General features: G+C 41.9%; 1 protein-coding gene across 1 annotated transcript in view; it reads right to left on the bottom strand.

Annotated features, from left to right (window-relative positions):
* Positions 1-19,953, bottom strand: part of LOC140191802 (rho GTPase-activating protein 23-like) — a 244,970-nt gene extending 225,017 nt beyond the window's left edge. The window contains 2 exon segments of the mRNA XM_072249578.1: positions 19,545-19,791; positions 19,793-19,953. Coding sequence (XP_072105679.1) covers positions 19,545-19,791; positions 19,793-19,923 — 378 coding nt within the window. The 5' untranslated portion in view covers positions 19,924-19,953.
* Positions 19,954-20,797: the final 844 nt, after the last annotated feature.

Here is a 20,797-nt window from a genome sequence, read left to right as displayed (position 1 = left end):
AAACCGAATTCCCGAAGCAACCCCAGGCACCGAAGCAACAGAGTCCACCATTCTCGGTGGCACGGAACATACATTGCCGCACTGGCTGAGGTGACAGCCCAGCCCTGAGAAGATGTAAGCCGGAGCTTTTATGCTGCCGGTTCAGATGAGAAACACTGGGAAAGGGGAATTAAAAGAAAATGAGGAGTCAACGGACCAGACCGTGACATAAGCATTTTCAAAGATCCCTACCATGTTTCCCATATAATCTTTGACCCTCTATCAGACCTCAGTCAGTCCGGATTGGAAGCAGCATCTCCAACACCATCACACTGAGCACGGGGGCCCCCCAGGGCTGTGTGCTCAGTCCACTGCTGTTCACTCTGCTGACCCACGACTGTGCTGCAACACACAGCTCGAATCACATTATCAAGTTCGCCGATGACACAACCGTGGTGGGTCTCATCAGCAAGAACAATGAGTCAGCATACAGAGAGGAGGTGCAGCGGCTAACGGACTGGTGCAGAGCCAACAACCTGTCTCTGAATGTGAACAAGACAAAAGAGATGGTTGTTGACTTCAGGAGGACACGGAGCGACCACTCTCCGCTGAACATCGACGACTCCTCCGTAGAGATCGTTAAAAGCACCAAATTTCTTGGTGTTCACCTGGTGGAGAATCTCACCTGGTCCTTCAATACCAGCTCCATAGCAAATAAAGCCCAGCAGCGTCTCTACTTTCTGCGAAGGCTGAGAAAAGTCCATCTCCCACCACCCATCCTCACCACATTCTACAGAGGTTGTATTGAGAGCATCCAGGCAGTGATGAGTAGCTGCATCACTGCCTGGTTCGGAAATTGCACCATCTTGGATTGCAAGACCCTGCAGCAGATAGTGAGGTCAGCTGAGAAGATCATCGGGGTCTCTCCTCCCACCATTACAGACATTTACACCACACGCTGCACCCGTAAAGTAAACAGCATTATGAAGGACCCCACGCACCCCTCATAAAACTCTTCTCCCTCCTGCCGTCTGGCAAAAGGCACCGAAGCATTCGGGCTCTCACGACCAGACTATGTAACAGTTTCTTCCCCCAAGCCATCAGACTCTTCAATACCCAGAGCCTGGACTGACACCAACCTACTGCCCTCTACTGTGCCTATTGTCTTGTTTATTATTTATTGTAATGCCTGTACTGTTTTGTGCACTTTATGCAGTTCTGGGTAGGTCTGTAATCTGGTGTAGTTTTTGTGCTGTTGTTTTACGTAGTTCAGTGTAGTTTTTGTATTGTTCATGTAGCACCATGGTCCTGAAAAATGTTGTCTCATTTTTACTGTGTACTGTACTAGCAGTTATTGTCGAAATGACAATAAAAAGTGACTTGACTTGACATGACTTGACTTGATCAGGCAGAAGGTTCCATATCATTAGGACAAAGACTCTTAGGATGAGAAACAGATTCTTCCCCCAGGCTATGAAACTGCTGAACTCCCTACCACCACCCAGGTCTCATCACTTATGAAGCATCAGTAATGTTATATTGCTACCGTTTTAATTTGTGTAGTAAATTTACTTTATGTATGCTAAGTGTTAGTCTTCTGGAATACATTTTATTATTTGTTAACTTACTTGTGGTAATACAACTTATGTGTTGTGTGTGAGTTATATGCATTGTGTTATGCACCTTGGTTCGGAGGAACGCCGTTTGTTTCATTAGGTGGTATACATGTTTACAGCTGAATTATAATAAACTTGAACTTGATCTCATCATTCACCAAGAGGTAGTTTGTAACATATGGGAAGAAGCTCAGTTTTCTGGGCTCTCATCATTGAACAGGATGAGATCAGTAAAGGATCTTGGTCTCATGGATGTTAAGTATACGAGCCATCTTCCCTAATACCTTAGTGAATGAGGTGGCAATGTCTTGAACTCAGGCTCCATATTCAGCCAAACACTAGTGTAGTCCGCACACAAGAGTATGATTACTGAGGTTTGGTTGTCATTAGTTTAGGCTACAGTCACCGCAGGTTGAGCTGTTTCCCATTAACCACCAAGACTTAAAATTCCACAGTTACTGAATCAGCCCACTGACCATTCACAGGCCTGTGATTCAGATTTTATTTTTAAATTGGAAAATTATATATATATATATATATATATATATATGGCCTTCGTTCTCACGAATTGCTTGGGGACTCAGTCAGAACAGAAACAAAATTCTGAAAGCTCTGCAGTGTTTAACTTAGATCCCAAGTCTCACATTAAGTTGAGTGCCAGCACCAAGTAGTACAAAGCAGCAGATATTGAATATGATACCACATGAACTTACAAGTGAATTCGCCAACAGACCTTTAATAACGTCAGTTAGTCCTGTAGGACAAGTATATTTTTCTCCTTTTTCCAAATTGATTATTCATGTGCTTAGTGCCAACACAGTTCTGTGAGGTACATTTGCCAAAGACTTACTCCTTCATAAATTGACTTAAATATTTACTGCAGAACCTCAAAATATACACACAGTGGCCACTTTATTAGATACACCTGCACACCTGCTTGTTAATGCAAATATCTAATCAGCCAATCATGTGGCAGCAACTCTGGTCAAGCGGTTCAATTGTTGTTCAGACCAAACGTCAGAATGGAGAAGAAAAATCTGTTCTAAGTGACTATGGCCGTGGAATGATTGTTGGTGCCAGACGGGGTGGTTTGGGTATCTCAGAAACTCCTGATCTCCTGGGATTTTCACACACAACAGTCTCTAGGATTTACAGAGAATGGTGAGAGAAACAAAAAAAATCCAGTGATCAGCAGTTCTGTGGGTGAAAGTGTCTTGTTAATGAGAGAGGACAGAGGATAATGGCCTGACTGGTTCAAGCTGACAGAAAGACGACAGTAACTCAAATAACCACGTGTTACAACAGTGGTGTGCAGAAGAGCGTCTCTGAATCCAAAACATATCAAACCTTGAAGTAGATAGGCTACAGCAGCGGAAGGCCACAAGCATACACTCAGTGGCCACTTTATTAGGTACAGGAGGTCCCCAATAAAGTGGCCACTGAGTTGAGTGTATTGTTTACTTTTCCCAAGTCATTTGGTTCTTGTACTTAGTGTTTACACAATCCTGTGAGGTACATTTGTCAAAGAGCTGCTCCTTTGTAAATTGATTTAGTTATTTACTGCAGAACATTGAAAATTCATCAAAATCAAATGTTATCAATTGAGACTTGCTCAGATTTAAATATTGCATCCAGTTTGTATTCTGCAGACATTTGTAACTATATAATACCATAAGACATAGGAACTGAATTATGCCATTCGGCCCATCAAGTCTGCTCCATCATTCCATCATGGCTGATTTATTAACCCTCTTTATCCCATTCCCTTCCCTTCTCCCAATATCCTCTGACCCTCTTACTAACCAAGAACAACTACCAACCTCCACATTAAATATACCCATTGACTTGGCCTGCACAGCCATCTGTGGCTAGGAATTCTACAGATTTCCCACCCTCTGGGAAAAAGAAATATTTCATCATCTCTGTTCTAAATGGACATCCCTCAATTCTCAGGCTGTGCCCTCTGGTCCAAGACATCCCTCAATGATAGAAAACATCCTCTCCACATCCACTCTATCTAGCTTTTTCAACATTTGATAAGTTTCAATGAGATCCTGCCTTCTAAACTCCAGCAAATACAGGCCCAGAACCATCAAACACTCCTCATATGTTAACACTTTCATTCTTGACATCATTCTTGTGAACCTCCTCTGGAACTTCTCCAATGCCAGCACATCTTTTCTTAGATAAGGAGCCCAAACTGCTCACAATACTCCAAATGCAGTCTGACTAATCCCTTATACAGCCTCAGCATTACACCTTTACTGTTGCATTCTAGTCCTCTCGAATAAATGTTAACATTGTATTTGCCTTCCTTACCACTGATTCAACCTGCAAGTTAATCTTTAGGGAATCCTGCACTAGGACACCCAAGTCCCTTTGCACCTCTGATTTTTGCATTTTCTCCTCTTTTAGAAAATAGTCAATACCTTTATTCCTTCCACCAAAGTGCATGACCATGCACTTCCCTACATTATATTCCTTCTGCCACTTCTTTGCCCATTCTTCCAATCTGTCTAAATTCTTCCGTAAACTCCCTGCTTCCTTAACACTAACTGCCACTCCACCTATCTTCATAATCCACAAGCTTATCCACAAAGCCATGATCCATGATGATTTTGTACAACAAAATCATTGACATATAACATGAAAAGAAGCTGCTCCAACACAGACCCCTGCGGCATACAACTAGTCACCGGCAGCCAACCAGCCCCCTTTATTCCCATTCTTTGCCTCCTGCCAATCAGCCAATCATCTATTCTCCTTAAGAAAACCATGCTGACTTTGGCCTATTTTACCATGTGCCTCCAAATACCCGGAAAATTCATCCTTAATAATAGACTGCAACACCTTTCCAACCACTGAAGTCAGGCTAGCTGGCCTATAATTTTTTTGTTCTGCTTCTTTTTTTTAACTTTAATCTGAAAAAAAAATCTTTCATGAGTCAAATTTTAGAGGTTTTAAATGTTTTCTTATATTTTAATTCAGAGAGATTATCTGACTGTATATGAGAGGAATCAATACAGAGAGGTTTTATTTCTCTGATTATGGAAGGAGAGCAAATGATAATAAAGAACAGGAAAGCACAATCTTGAAATGAAAACAATACCATTTTGCAGAGAAATCAGGAAGGATTTTTAAAATTCAAAGTTCAAGATAAAGTTCTAAGTAAATTTTATTATCAAAGTACATATACGTCACCATATCCAACCCTGAGATTCATTTTCCTGTGGACATTCTCAATTAATCTATAGAATAATAACAGTAACAGAATCAATGAAAGATTGTCCAACTAGGGTGTTCAACCAGAGAGCAGAAGACAACAATTTGTGCAAATCAAAAAGATGAAATAATAACAATAATAAATAAATAAGCAATAAATATCAAGAACATGAGACAAACAGTCCTTGAAAGCGAGCCCATTGGTTGTGGGAACATTTCAATGATGGGGCAAGTGAAGTTGAGTGAAGTTTTCCCCTTGGCAGAAGAACCTGATGGTTGAGGGGTAATAACTGTTCCCGAAACTGGTGGTGTGAGTCTTGTGCCTTCTTCCTGATGGCAGCAGTGAGAAGAGAGCACATCCTGGGTGGTGGGGCTCCCTGATGATGGATGCTGCTTTCCTGCAACAGCATTTCATGTAGTGTGCTTAATGATGGGGAGGGCTTTACTCCATGATGGACTGGGCTGTACCACTACTTTTTAGAGGATTTTCCATTCAATGGGCATTGATGTTTCCATACCAGCCTGTGATTTTTACCTCCTACATAAAGGCTAATGGAAAACTCAAACACTGTCCTCCATAAAGTCGAAAGTCGAATCGTGAGGCAGCAGGAAATTTAAAAAGTGAGCAGATTAACAGAGCGGGCGATGTTGTAGCGGGCAACGGAGTAGAGGGAGACAGAGTAGGAAGGCTTTGGCTCGAGAGGCTTCGGCGAGCAGAGGCTGAGGATCACCTTCACTCCAAGTCAGGTAAGGCTGGGTAAGTTCCTTTAATTAATTTAATTACCTTAAGAGTAGGTAATGGAGGCATCAGTTAGGGCAGCTGAGTGCTCCGTTTGCAGGATGTGGGAAGTCAGGGCGAGCACAATTGTCCCTGATGACTACACCTGTAAAAGGTGCATCCAGCTGCAGCTCCTGACAAACCGAGTTAGGGAACTGGAGCTGGAGCTGGATCAACTTCAGATCATTCGGGAGGCAGAGGCAGAAATACACAGGAGCTACAGGGAGATAGTCATCCCTAAGGGTCAGGAGACAGGTAGCTGGGTGACTGTCAGGAGAGGGAAGGGGAATAGACAGAATGAGCAGAGCACCCCTGTGGCCGTTCCCACCAATAATAAGTACATCGTTTTGGATACTGTTGATGGGGACGACCTACCAGGGACAAGTTGCAGTGGTTGCGTCCCTGGCACCGAGATGGGACAGTCAGCTCAGAAGGGAAGGAGGGAAAAGAGGAGAGCGGTAGTGATAGGGGATTCGATAGTTAAGGGGACAGATAAGAGGTTCTGTGGAAGAGATCGAGAATCCCGGATGGTCTGTTGCCTCACCGGTGCCAAGGTCCGCGACATCTCAGATCGAGTTCTCGGTATTCTCAAGAGGGAGGGTGAGCAGCCGGATGTCGTGGTCCATGTAGGGACCAATGACATGGGTAGGAAGAGTGTGGAGGTCCTGAAAGGTGAGTTTAGGGAGTTAGGTGCCAAGTTAAAGGACAGGACCTCCAGGATTGCTACCAGTGCCACGTGCAGGCAGGTTTAGAAATAGTAAGATAAACAAAATTAATCAACTAAACTAAAAGACTTGGGCAAAACTAACAACTTAAAAATGGAAAAGAAGAAAACCTTAGTGTCGACGACTCCATTCCCCTCCAACAACAGTACAGAGAGATAAAACAAGTTTGGAAATGATCAAATTACATCAAATGAAAATGCTGAATGAATGGCCTCCAAGTTTTTTCAAACTTAATGGAAGGGTCATAAACTGCACTTCTAATTTTCTCCAAATTCAAACACACCATAGTTTGTGAAAACCAATGAAATATAGTAGGAGGGTTAATTTTGTTTTTCTTTGGGGATGGGGTTTGCTTTTTTTTGTTTTGTTTTCTTTTTCTTTTTCATGATTTTTTTTTCCAGTTTTTTTTTTGCTTTGCATTATCCGTGGTTAGTTCTACATGTTTGGGAGCTTTGTTAATTTACACTACTTGGCTTTGCAATTACTTTTTTTAAGTGTAACAATATATCTTCTACTATTTGTGTTATTGCTATGTTTTGTTTCTATATTTTGAAATTAATAAAAAGATTGAAAAAGAAAGAAATAGTAAGATAGTGCAGATCAACACGTGGCTGAAGACATGGTGCAGAAGGGAGGGCTTCAGATTTATAGATAATTGGGCAGTATTCCAGGGAAGGTGGGACGTGTTCCGGCCAGACGGTTTACATCTGAACTGGAGGGGGGACAAATATTCTTGCAGGTAGGTTTGCTAGAGAGGCTCCAGTGGATTTAAACTAGACACAAGCAGGGAGGGGAAACAGTGTAGGAACAGACGTAGGGGAGAAGGAAGAAAAAGAAGATAGTAAAGTTGTTTGCACCGTTAGTGATAAACAGAGAGTAAGAGGTGGAAAATTTCTTAAATGTATTTATTTTAATGCTAGGAGCATTATAAGAAAGGTAGATGAGCTTAAAGCATAGATTGATACCTGGAAGTATGATGTGGTAGCTATTAGTGAAACATGGTTACAGGAGGGGTGTGATTAGCAACTAAATATTCCTGGACTTCACTGCTTCAGGTGTGATAGAATCGAAGGGACAAGAGGGGGAGGTGTTGCATTGCTTGTCAGAGAAAATATTACAGTGGTGCTAGTCCTGACGAAGGGTCTCGGCCTGAAACGTCAACTGTACCTCTTCCTAGAGATGCTGCCTGGCCTGCTGCGTTCACCAGCAACTTTGATGTGTGTTGCTTGAATTTCCAGCATCTGCAGTATTCCTGTTGTTTACAGTGGTGCTCTGGCAGGATAGATTAGAGGGCTCATCTGGGGAGGCTATTTGGGTGGAATTGAGGAATGGGAAAGGAGTAGTAACACTTATAGGGGTGTATTATAGACCACCTAATGGGGAGCGAGAATTGGAGGAGCAAATTTGTATGGCGATAGCAAAAATTTGTAGTAAGTACAAGGTTGTGATTGTGGGAGATTTTAATTTTCCACACATAGACTGGGAAGCCCATACTGTAAAAGGGCTGGATGGTTTGGAGTTTGTAAAATGTGTGCAGGATAGTTTTCTGCAGCAATACATAGAAGTACCAATTAGTGAAGGGGCAGTGTTGGATCTCCTGTTAGGGAATGAGATAGGTCAGGTGACGGAGGTTTGTGTTGGGGAGCACTTTGGGTCCAGTGATCACAATGCCATTAGTTTCAATATAATTATGGAGAAGGATAGTACTGGACCCAGGGTTGAGATTTTTGATTGGAGAAAGGCTAACTTTAAGGAGATGGGAAAGGATTTAGAAGGAGTGGATTGGGACAATTTGTTTTATGGGAAGGATGTAATAGAGAAATGGAGGTCATGTAAAGTGGAAATTTTGAGGGTACAGAATCTCTATGTTCCTGTGAGGTTGAAAGGAAAGGTTAACAGTTTGAGAGAGCCATGGTTTTCAAGGGATATTGGATACTTGGTTCAGAAAAAGAGAGATATCTACAATAAATATTAGCAGCATGGAGAATATGAGGTGCTCAAGGAATATAAAGAATGTAAAAAGAATCTTAAGAAAGAAATTAGGAAAGCTAAAAGAAGATACAAGGTTGCTTTGGCAAGTAAGGTGAAAATAAATCCAAAGGGTTTCTACAGTTATATTAATAACAAAAGGATAGTGAGGGATAAAATTGGTCCCTTAGAGAATCAAAGTGGACAGCTATGTGTGGAGCCAAAAGAGATGGGGGAGATTTTGAACAATTTCTTTTCTTCGGTATTCACTAAGGAGAAGGATATTGAATTGTGTAAGGTAAGGGAAACAGGTAGGGAAGTTATGGAAACTATGATGATTACAGAAGAGGAAGTATTGGCGCTTTTAAGGAATATAGAAGTGGATAAGTCTCTGGGTCCTGACAGGATATTCCCTAGGATCTTGAGGGAAGTTAGTGTAGAAGTAGCAGGGGCTCTGACATAAATATTTCAAATGTCATTAGAAACAGGGATGGTGCCGGAGGATTGGTGTATTGCTCATGTTGTTCCATTGTTTAAAAAGGGTTCTAAGAGTAAACCTAGCAATTATCGGCCTGTGAGTTTGATGTCAGCGGTGGGTAAATTGATGGAAAGTATTCTAAGAGATGGTATATAAAATTATCTGGATAGACAGAGTCTGATTAGGAACAGTCAACATGGATTTGAGCGTGGAAGGTTATGTTTGACAAACATTATTGAATTTTTTGAAGCGGTTACTCGGAAAGTTGACGAGGGTAAAGTGATGGATGTTGTCTATATGGACTTCGGTAAGGCCGTTGACAAGGTTCCACACGGTAGGTTAGTTAGGAAGGTTCAATTGTTAGGTATTAATATCGAAGTAGTAAAATGGATTCTGCAGTGGCTGGATTGGAGACGCCAGAGAATAGTGGTGCATAACTGTTTGTCAGATTGGAGGCCGGTGACTAGTGGTGTGCCTCAGGGATCTGTACTGGGTCCAATGTTGTTTGTCATATACATTAATGATCTGGATAATGGGGTGGTAAATTGGATTTGTAAGTATGCAGATGATACTAAGATAGGTGCAGTTGTGGATAATGAAGTAGGTTTTCAAAGCTTGCAGAGAGACTTAGGCCAGTTTGAAGAGTGGGCTGAAAGTTGACAGATGGAGCTTAATGCTGATAAATGTGAGGTGCTACATTTTGGTAGGACTAATCAAAATAGGACATAAATGGTAAATGGTAGGGCATTGAAGAATGCAGTAGAACAGAAGGATCTAGGAATAATGGTGCATAGTTCCCTGAAGGTGGAATCTCAGGTGGATAGGGTGGTGAAGAAAGCTTTTGGTATGCTGGCCTTTATAATTCAGAGCATTGAGTATAGGAGTTGGGATGTAATGTTAAAATTGTACAAGGCATTGGTAAGGCCAAATTTGGAGTATTGTGTACAGTTCTGGTCACCGAATTATAGGAGAGATGTCAACAGAATAGAGAGTACAGAGAAAATTTACTAGAATGTTACCTGGGTTTCATCACCTAAGTTATAGAGAAAGGTTGAACAAGTTGGGTCTTTATTCTTTGGAGCGTAGAAGGTTGAAGGGGGACTTGATAGAGGTATTTAAAATTATGAGGGGGATAGATAAGAGTTGACGTGGATAGGCTTTTTCCATTGAGAGTAGGGGAGATTCAAACAAGAGGACATGAGTTGAGAGTTAGGGGGCAAAAGTTTAGGGGTAACATGAGGGGGAACTTCTTTACTCAGAGAGTGGTAGCTGTGTGGAATGAGCTTCCAGCAGAAGTGGTTGAGGGAGGTTCGATACTGTCATTTAATGTTAAATTGGATAGCTATATGGACAGAAAAGGAATGGAGGGTTATGGGCTGAGTGCCGGTCAGTGGGACTAGCTGAGAGTAAGAGTTCGGCATGGACTAGAAGGGCCAAGATGGCCTGTTTCCATTCTGTAATTGTTATATGGTTATATATGGTTATAAGGTGGCACATTCTCATTGTTAGACAGAGGCACCAATACTTATGATGCACAGACAGATAAAAGATACAGATCATGCATAATCCAGGTAACTGGTAAACTCAAAGTGCTGAAAGAACTATTACTATTACTGTTCTTCTGAAGCTAATACATAAACCAACCAAGATTCCAGACAGTGCATGTTTGCATTCCACCACTATGCAGCAAGGTCATTCTTCTGATCTAATCTCAGAACAAATAGTACAAGAACCTACGCTTTAGACTAAATACCATCCTTAGATTGCTGTTTTGAACACAAATTGATTGCAATCCTCATCTGTAAAGAAATTAAGAATTTGAAGCCAGAATTTAAAGCCGCAGAGCATAAAAGAATAAGGGGAGATTTATAAGAGTGGCGGGGTGAGAAAGATCTCTACCAAAGGAGGTGAAAGGCGCTCTTTCTGTCCGCTACCACCCTTGGACAAGGTGTAGCACCTGCTTAGCCCCCCGCCCCCCGGATCAGGAGATCAGGATCACAAGAAGCCATGGGAACAGGTGGTGGTCGTATGAGCAGCCCGTGTATATCACCAGTCCTGGTTATGTGACCACTGATGCCAGGTAGATAATCTCTGAAGAGTATTGGTAAAGCCAAACCACTTCTGAAAAGAAAAGAAAAACCCTATTTTACTCAACCTTTCCTCACAAGTTCAAAGAGGAGCAAGAATGGGCGAGCTAGATTGAGCTCTTGCAACAGCTGAGATCGGCCCCGTGGTTTGTTCCTCTTGCAGCATGTGGGAAATCAGGGATACTTCCAGTGTCCCTGACGACTATGTGTGCAGGCAATGTGTCCAGCTGCAGCTTCTGGCAGACCTCATTGGGCGGCTGGAGCTGCGATTGGATTCATACTGGAGCATCCGCGATGCTGAGTAAGTCGTGAATAGCACGTTCAGTGAGTTGGCCACACCGCAGGTAAAGGCTACACAGGCAGAAAGGGAATGGGTGACCACTAGACAGCGTAGCAGTAGGCAGGTAGTGCAGGAGTCCCCTGAGGTCATCTCCCTCCAAAACAGATATACTGTTTTGGATACTGTAGGGGGAGATGTCTCATCAGGGGAAGGCAGCAGCAGCCAAGCTCATGGCACCATGGGTGGCTCTGCGGCACAGGAGGGAAGGAAAAGGAGTGGGAGAGCTATAGTGATAGGGGATTCGATTGTAAGCAGAAGAGATAGGCGTTTCTGCGGCCACAAACGAGACTCCAGGAGGGTAGGTTGCCTCCCTGGTGCAAGGGTCAAGGATGTCTCTGAGCGGCTGCAGGACATTCTGGAGTGGGAGGGTGAACAGCCAGTGGTCGTGGTGCACATCGGTACCAACAATATAGGAAAAAAACAGGATGAGGTCCTACAAGGTGAACTTAGGGAGTTAGGAGATAAACTAAAAAGTAGGACCACAAAGGTAATAATCTCTGGATTACTACCATTGCCACGCGCTAGTCAGAGTAGAAATAGGAGGATATTTCAGATGAATACATGGCTTGGAATATGGTGCAAGGGGAGGGATTCAAATTTCTGGGGCATTGGAACCAGTTCTGGAGGAGGTGGGACCGGTACAAACAGGGCGGTCTGCACCTGGGCTGGACTGGAACCAATGTCCTAGGGGGAGCGTTTGCTACTGTTGTTCAGGAGGATTCAAACTAATGTGGCAAGGGGATGGGAACAAGTGCAGAGAGACAGAGGGGTGTAAAATGAGGGTAGAAGCAAGAAGTAGTAAGGTGAAAAGTAAAAGTGGCAGGCCGGCAAATCCAGGGCAAAAATCAAAAAGGGCCACTTTTCAACATAATTGTATAAAAACTAAGAGTGTTGTAAAAGCAAGCCCGAAGGCTTTGTGTGTCAATGCAAGGAGCATTCGTAACAAGGTGGATGAATTGAACGTGCAGATAGTTATTAATGAATATGATATAGTTGGGAACACAGAGACATTGCTCCAGGGTGACCAAGGATGGCAACTCAACATTCAGGGATATTCAATATTCAGGAGGGATAGACATGAAAGAAAAGGAGGTGGGGTGGCATTGCTGGTTAGAGAGGAGATTAATGCAATGGAAAGGAAGGACATTAGCCGGGAGGATGTGGAATCGATATGGGTAAACCTGCATAACACTAAGGGGCAGAAAACGCTGCTGGGAGTTGTGTACAGGCCACCTAACAGTAGTAGTGAGGTTGGGGATGGCATTAAGCAGAAAATTAGAAATATGAGCAATAAAGGAACAGCAGTTATAATGGGTGACTTCAATCTACATATAGATTGGGTGAACCAAATTGGTAAAGGTGCTGAGGAAGAGGATTTCTTGGAATGTATGCGGGATGGTTTTTTGAACCAACATGTCAAGGAACCAACTACACAGCAGGCCGTTCTGGACGGGGTCTTGAGCAATGAGGAAGGGTTGGTTAGCAATCTTGTCGTGCAAGGCCCCTTGGATAAAAGTGACCATAATATGGTGGAATTCTTCATTAAGATGGAGAGTGATATAGTTAATTCAGAAACAAAGGTTCTGAACTTAAAGAAGGGTAACTTTGAAGGTATGAGATGTGAATTAGCTAAGATAGACTGGCAAATGATACTTAAAGGGTTGACGGTGGATATGCAATGGCAAGCATTTAAAGATCGCATGGATGAACTACAACAATTGTTCATCCCAGTTTGGCAAAAGAATAAACCAGGGAAGGTAGTGCACCCGTGGCTGACAAGGGAAATTAGGGATAGTATCAATTCCAAAGAAGAAACATACAAATTAGCCAGAAAAAGCGGCACACCTGAGGACTGGGAGAAATTCAGAGTCCAGCAGAGGAGGACAAAGGGCTTAATTAGGAAAGGGAAAAAAGATTATGAGAGAAAGCTGGCAGGGAACATAAAAACTGACTATAAAAGCTTTTATAGAAATGTGAAAAGAAAAAGATTGGTTAAGACAAATGTAGGTCCCTTACAGTCAGAAACAGGTGAATTGATCATGGGGAACAAGGACATGGCAGACCAATTGAATAACTACTTTGGCTCTGTCTTCACTAAGGAGGACATAAATAATCTTCCAGAAATAGTAGAGGACCAAGGGTCTAGTGAGATGGAGGAACTGAGGGAAATACATGTTAGTAGGGAAGTGGTGTTAGGTAAATTGAAGGGATTGAAGGCAGATAAATCCCCAGGGCCAGATGGTCTGCATCCTAGAGTGCTTAAGGAAGTAGCCCAAGAAATAGTGGATGCATTAGTGATAATTTTTCAAAACTCTTTAGATTCTGGATTAGTTCCTGAGGATTGGAGGGTGGCTAATGTAACCCCGCTTTTTAAAAAAGGAGGGAGAGAGAAACCGGGGAATTATAGACCGGTAAACCTGGCATCGGTGGTGGGGAAAATGCAAGAGTCAGTTATCAAAGGTGTGATAACAGCACATTTGGAAAGCGGTGAAATCATCAGACGAAGTCAGCATGGATTTATGAAAGGAAAATTATGTCTGATGAATCTCACAGAATTTTTTGAGGATGTAACTAGTAGTGTGGATAGGGGAGAACCAGTGGATGTGGTATATTTGAATTTTGAAAAGGCTTTTGACAATTGTCCCACACAGGAGATTAGTGTGCAAACTTAAAGCACATGGTATTGGGGGTATGGTATTGATGTGGATAGGGAATTGGTTGGGAGACAGGAAGCAAAGAGTGGGAATAAACGGGACCTTTTCAGAATGGCAGGCGGTGACTAGTGGGGTACTGCAAGGCTCAGTGCTGGGACCCCAGTTGTTTACAATATATATTAATGACTTGGATGAGGGAATTAAATGCAGCATCTCCAAGTTTGCGGATGACACGAAGCTGGGCGGCAGTGTTAGCTGTGAGGAGGATGTTAAGAGGATGCAGGGTGATTTGGATAGGTTAGGTGAGTGGGCAAATTCATGGCAGATGCAATTTAATATGGATAAATGTGAGGTTATCCACTTTGGTGGCAAGAACAAGAAAACAGATTATTATCTGAATGGTGGCCAATTAGGAAAAAGGGAGGTGCAACGAGACCTGGGTGCCATTGTACACCAGTCATTGAAAGTGGGCATGCAGGTACAGCAGGCGGTGAAAAAGGCGAATGGTATGCTGGCATTCATTGCAAGAGGATTCAAGTACAGGAGCAGGGAGGTACTACTGCAGTTGTACAAGGCTTTGGTGAGACCACACCTAGAGCATTGTGTGCAGTTTTGGTCCCCTAATCTGAGGAAAGACATTCTTGCCATAGGGGGAGTACAAAGAAGGTTCACCAGATTGATTCCTGGGATGGCAGGACTTTCATATGATGAAAGACTGGATCGGCTAGGCTTATACTCTCTGGAATTTAGAAGATTGAGGGGGGATCTGATTGAAAAGTATAAAATCCTAAAGGGATTGGACAGGCTAGATGCAGGAAGATTGTTCCCGATGTTGGGGAAGTCCAGAACAAGGGGTCACAGTCTGAGGATAAAGGGGAAGCCTTTTAGAACCGAGATGAGGAAAAACTTCTTCACACAGAGAGTGGTGAATCTGTGGAATTCTCTGCCACAGGAAACAGTTGAGGCCAGTTGATTGGCTATATTTAAGAGGGAGTTAGATATGGCCCTTGTGGCTAAAGGGATCAGGGGGTATGGAGAGAAGGCAGGTACAGGGTTCTGAGTTGGTTGATCAGCCATGATCGTACTGAATGGCAGTGCAGGCTCTAAGGGCCGAATGGCCTACTCCTGCACCTATTTTCTATGTTTCTATGTAACACAACTCAGTATGATCCTCTATCTCAAGCCCATACTCTAAGTAGTTAAAAGAAATGACTTTGTCCAATATCTTTTTTCCAGTAAATGCTAATGAAAATAAATTCATTTAAGCCTGTATGAATCTGGTTTTCCATTAAGGATTTCCATCTTTGGAGAAGAGCCATTGTAATCAAAATCCAATGTAAATGCAATTAAGCATATTAGCACAATTAGTGGTAATTGATAGCTCTGGGATATATTTCAGGAAAGTAAAGAAACTTAACTAAAAGGCAGATTCCAGATTACACGCACCATCTGCTTCCTGATCTATGAACAAATTTAACTAAATAAGACTTTTTTTTAAAACAAAATCCATTGCTACTGTCAGACTTTAATTCATTAATATGAAGAGGGCAAGCACATGAAAAAATAAACAAATTATAAAGTAAAATATGGTTACTAAACAGATTGCAGACTGCTATTCCTGATGCCATATGAAACAATCCTGTCATACCATTTTGTAAAATCTAGTTACAGAGGCTGTCATTAAGACTTGGCCTATTCAGAAAATGAGTGCAAATTCCACCACACAGTTTGAGAAAACCAAATTCAGTTCAGAAAATCTGGCAACAGATACTGGCATCAGTAAATTGTGCTAGAATACTTTACATATTACTTTAAAAATAGCAATTGAGGTTGTTGGTGGAGAGAAGTGTGCTACTTGATAAGGCTAAAGGAGGTACAGCAGCCTTAGGTCCCATGCCACTAGATTCAGGAACAGTTATTACCCTTCGACCATCAAATTCCTGAACCGGTGTAGATAACAACACTCACCTCAACCCTGAACTCATTCCACAACCTACAGTCTCACTTTCAAAGACTCTACAACTCATGGTCTCTTTCTTATTTATTTACTATTTATTTGTTTATTTATGATTTATTTATTATTATTATTATTATCATTGTATTTTTATTTTTTCTCAGCTCAAGCTGGTAAAACCTCAGGTACAGGCATAGTCAAGCACACTCATTTCTCAATTGCTCAGAACTTTTGGACTATTCTGGTGGTGTTTAGTATTGTGGCTTTCTGAAGATTTAGACCATAAGACCATAAGACAAAGGAGCAGAAGTCGGCCATTCAGCCCATCGAGTCTGCTCTGCCATTTTATCATGAGCTGATCCATTCTCCCATTTAGTCCCATTCCCCCGCCTTCTCACCATAACCTTTGATGCCCTGGCTACTCAGATACCTCTCAATCTCTGCCTTAAATACACCCAATGACTTGGTCTCCACTGCCATCCGTGGCAACAAATTCCATAGATTCACCACCCTCTGGCTAAAAAAACTTCTTCGCATTTCTGTTCTGAATGGGCGCCCTTCACTCCTTAAGTCATGCCCTCTCGTACTAGACTCCCCCATCATGGGAAACAACTTTGCCACATCAACTCTGTCCATGCTTTGCAACATTTGAAATGTTTCTGTGAGGTCTCCCCTCATTCTTCTAAACTCCAAGGAATACAGTCCAAGAGCGGACAAACGTTCCTCATATGTTAACCCTCTCATTCTTGGAATCATTCTAGTGAATCTTCTCTGTACCCTCTCCAAAGTCAGCATATCCTTTCTTAAATAATGAGACCAAAACTGCCCACAGTACTCCAAGTGAGGTCTCACCAGCGCCTTATAGAGCCTCAACATCACATCTCTGCTCCTATACTCTATTCCTCTAGAAATGAATGCCAACATTGCATTCGCCTTCTTCACCACCAACTCAACCTGGAGGTTAACCTTAAGGGTATCCTGTACAAGGACTCCCAAGTCCCGTTGCATCTCAGAACTTTGAATTCTCCCCCCATTTAAATAATAGTCTGCCCATTTATTTCTTCTGCCAAAGTGCATAGCCATACACTTTCCAACATTGTATTTCATTTGCCACTTCTTTGCCCATTCTTCCCATCTATCCAAGTCTCTCTGCAGACCCTCAGTTTCCTCAGCACTACCGGCTCCTCCACCTATCTTCGTATTGTCAGCAAACTTAGCCACAAAGCCATCTATTCCATAATCCAAATCGTTGATGTGCAATGTAAAAACAAGCGGCCCCAACACAGACCCCTGTGGAACACCACTGGTAACCGGCAGCCAACCAGAATAGGATCCCTTTATTCCCACTCTCTGTTTCCTGCCAATCAGCCAACGCTCTATCCATGTATGTAACTTTCCTGTAATTCCATGGGCTCTTATTAAGTAGCCTCATGTGTGGCACCTTGTCAAAGGCCTTCTGAAAATCCAAATATACAACATCCACTGCATCTCCCTTGTCTAGCCTACTTGTAATTTCCTCAAAAAATTGTAATAGGTTTGTCAGGCAGGATTTTCCTTTAAGGAATATTTACATAAATACTGTTGAGTCGCTCAAATTGTTTAATGCTATTGTGCAGTTACTTTGGGATGGTGCCAGTTGTAGACATCAGTATTGGGACAATGTATACCCTGTTTGTGTTCCATAGTCTTTCAATTTCCTCTTTTAATTCAGCATATTTCTGGTGTTTTTCACTTATTGATTTCTGTATGTTATGTGTGTTTGGAATGGTATAATAATAATACCTATTAAGTAAGTTGATTTTGCTTGTTTATCCTATAATATTATATCCAGACAGTCATGATGGATTTTCCTATCTATCAGTCGTAATATAATATGTAGGACTCTGACTCTACAACTGGATCAGGCTTGCATTTATGGTAAGGTATCGTTTCTTTTGAGTATGTATTTTAAAGCAAGATTTTGATGAATGATGTTTGCTACTTGATTGTGCCTGTGTACATAATCAGATTGAGTTAAACTGCCACAAGATCCTGTAACATGTTGGATTATTTCTGATTTGTCCTGGCAATTTTCTGTATTTATTGTTTTTTAATTTTTGGTCTTTTATGATGTATTTTTGATAATTTATTGTGTTAACCACCTGGTCCTGTACCCTTCTGTTTCTGGGAAGAGTTTTCCAACTCTGAGCCAGGTGTTTGATGCTTCCTTGTTGACATCTAGTCTGCTCAGATCATGGGGATGTCTTCCATGGAGAGCCATGTTTTTCCATTGGTTAACCTTTTCTTCTATAGTGAAAATTTCTTCTCTTTTTTGAGTTGTGCTTTCATTTAAGTTTAGTAGTGTGTAATTCATAGCAGAACTGCATATGTTTACATGGAGTGCTGAGAATATATACACTCACTGGCTATTTTATAAGTACATCTGTACACCTGGTCATTAATACAAATATCTAATCAGCCAATCATCTGGCAGCAACTCAATGTATAAAAGCAAGCAGACATGGTCAAGAAGTTCAGTTGTTCAGACAAACATCAGAATGGGGAAGAAATGTGATCTAAGTGGCTATCACCATGGATCTCCTGGGAATAATTGTTGGTGCCAGATGGGGTGGTTTGAGTTTCTCAGAAACTCCTGATCTCCTGGGATTATCATGCAAAATAGTCTCTAGAGATGACAGAGAATGGCACAACAAACAAAAATACATGCAGTAAGCAGCAACTCTAGGTGAAAATGCATTCTTAATGAGAGAGGTCAGAGGAGAATGGCCAGACTGGTTCAAACTGACAGGAAGGTGACAGTAACTCAAAGAACCACGCATTACAACAGTGACGTGCAAAAGAGCATCTCTAAATTCACAACATGTTGAACCTTGAAGTGGATGTACTACAGCAGCAGAACACCATGAACATACACTCAGTGGCTACTTTACTAAGTAAAGGAGGTACTGAGTGTAGGTATAGTTTTTAATAATAACCATAATTTCAATAATATACTAACAGGTCTGTTTTACATGCTAGTTTTAATAGGAAAAGCACATCTTTTCTTAGATAAGGGGCTCAAAACTGCTCACCATATTCCAATTGTGGTCTGACAAAGCATTATAATCCTCAGTATTACATCCTTGATTTTATATTCCAGTCTTCTCGAAATGAATGCTAACGTTGCATTTGCCTTCCTTACTACCAACTCAACCTGCAAGTTAAACTTTAGGGAATCTTGCACTAGAACACCCAAATCCTTTTTCACCTTTCTGAATTTGCTCTCCATTTAGAAAATAGCCTGTGGCTTTATTCCTTCGACTAAAGTGCATGATTATACACTTCCCTACACTGTATTCCATCTGCCACTTCTTTGCCCATTCTCCCAATCTGTCCAAATCTATTCTGCCTCCTCAACACTGCCTGCCCCTCCACCTCTTTGTATCGCCCGCAAACCTGGCCACAAAGCCATCAGTTCTGTTACCAATGTACAAAAAGCACTAATGGTATGTTAACTCCTCCTGAAATGGGACGTCAATAACACTGGAGAGCAGCTGCAAAACTAAAGTTTAAGGAAGTTTCATGAAGTATTGTTATTACAACCTGTTTGTACTGACAAGAATTTGTCTGCATTTATCATCTATTAAAGATTTCCTGAGGCAATGCAGAATCCAGGAAATTAAATCCGGCTGCATCCACTTTTTCTCCTACACAATACACATAACAAGTAAAGAGTTCACAGCTTTTTGAATCAAACACTTTACCAGCAACTCTTCCTCCTCGTCCCAAACAGGAAAACTGTGGTTTCTTTTGACAGCTGAGATATCATTGTCCCTCTCCTTCCGGGGGTTTAGCTCCAAGGTCACATTTCTCAGGGCAGCCAGCCAAATACAACGGGGCTCAGGAGAACTGCAGTCAATCCCCACCGGCCTTTCCCAGTTCCAGTGTCTGTAGACCAAGCCTGGGCTGCAGGCTGTTTTCCCAGCACTGGACATGCTTTCGCTGATCACTCGCGCCCGTTTCTCTGTTTACTTCAGCCTGACTTGAAGAGTAGCTCCTAATCCACTTCAAGGTAATTGTTTCAAATCTAGCTGTCATTAGTCCAAGAAGTGCGTTGCTTTCTAGCATCCATTCACAACACATTACAGTTCATATATCAGAGTGAAAGTTCATCCCGTATCTGAATCAACATCTTTACCCTTCCTCATTCCTTTCATTCACTTTGAACAATGAACCCAAGCGTATTCCAAAGATGGTTAAAAGTTACGCCGAGGGGCATAGCTACAGGCAGCCAGGCACAAAATCTTCAACAGGAATGTCAGACGCTCAAAGACAAACTGAAAGAGCAGACACCTCCTTATCCACAGCATGCTGTGGACCGGCAGCTGTCCTGGCTTGTGAGTCCCAGCCACTGACCTCCGACCCAAGTCACCAGCTGACATCTGCAGCAGACGATTGGAAGTTTTACACTGCTGTAAATTCCATCACACGACTGTGCAAAGTGAGTAAACTACAGTGAGATATGCTCAACTACTTTTTTAATCTTCTATGAGCTCCACAACTTTCTTTTTGAACAAACATATGATGTCACGTCGCTGCACAAAGTTCACTTTCAAAGCTAATTGGTTAAAAGACAATCGGACTCACATGCAGCTCTGTCGTGTTTTCTGGGTTAACCATTTACCATCTGAAACATGCCTCTATTTGGCCTAAATGATCAAAGTAAATTTATTATCAAAGTACGTATATGTCACTATCAAAAACCTTGAGATTCATTTGCTTGTGGGCATTCACAGCAGATACAAAGAAGTGCAATAGAATCTATGTAAAGCCACACAAAAGAAGACAAACTACAAATACAAAAGAAAAGTTTTGCCCCTGAGCCATTTTCCAGAGCAACTCTCTAAGCCCACGATGGTTTTGTCTAGCTTTAAAACCACTCTCTAATTTAATGAATCGGATGAAAATAGGATATTAAATCAGAAACAACCGAATGAATTATACTTTAACACACCTT

The sequence above is a fragment of the Mobula birostris genome, chromosome X, assembly GCF_030028105.1.
Source record: "Mobula birostris isolate sMobBir1 chromosome X, sMobBir1.hap1, whole genome shotgun sequence".
Classification (NCBI taxonomy): Eukaryota; Metazoa; Chordata; class Chondrichthyes; order Myliobatiformes; family Myliobatidae; genus Mobula; species Mobula birostris.
Note: the sequence above shows the minus strand (reverse complement) of the source record. Positions and strands in the feature narration are given on the sequence as shown.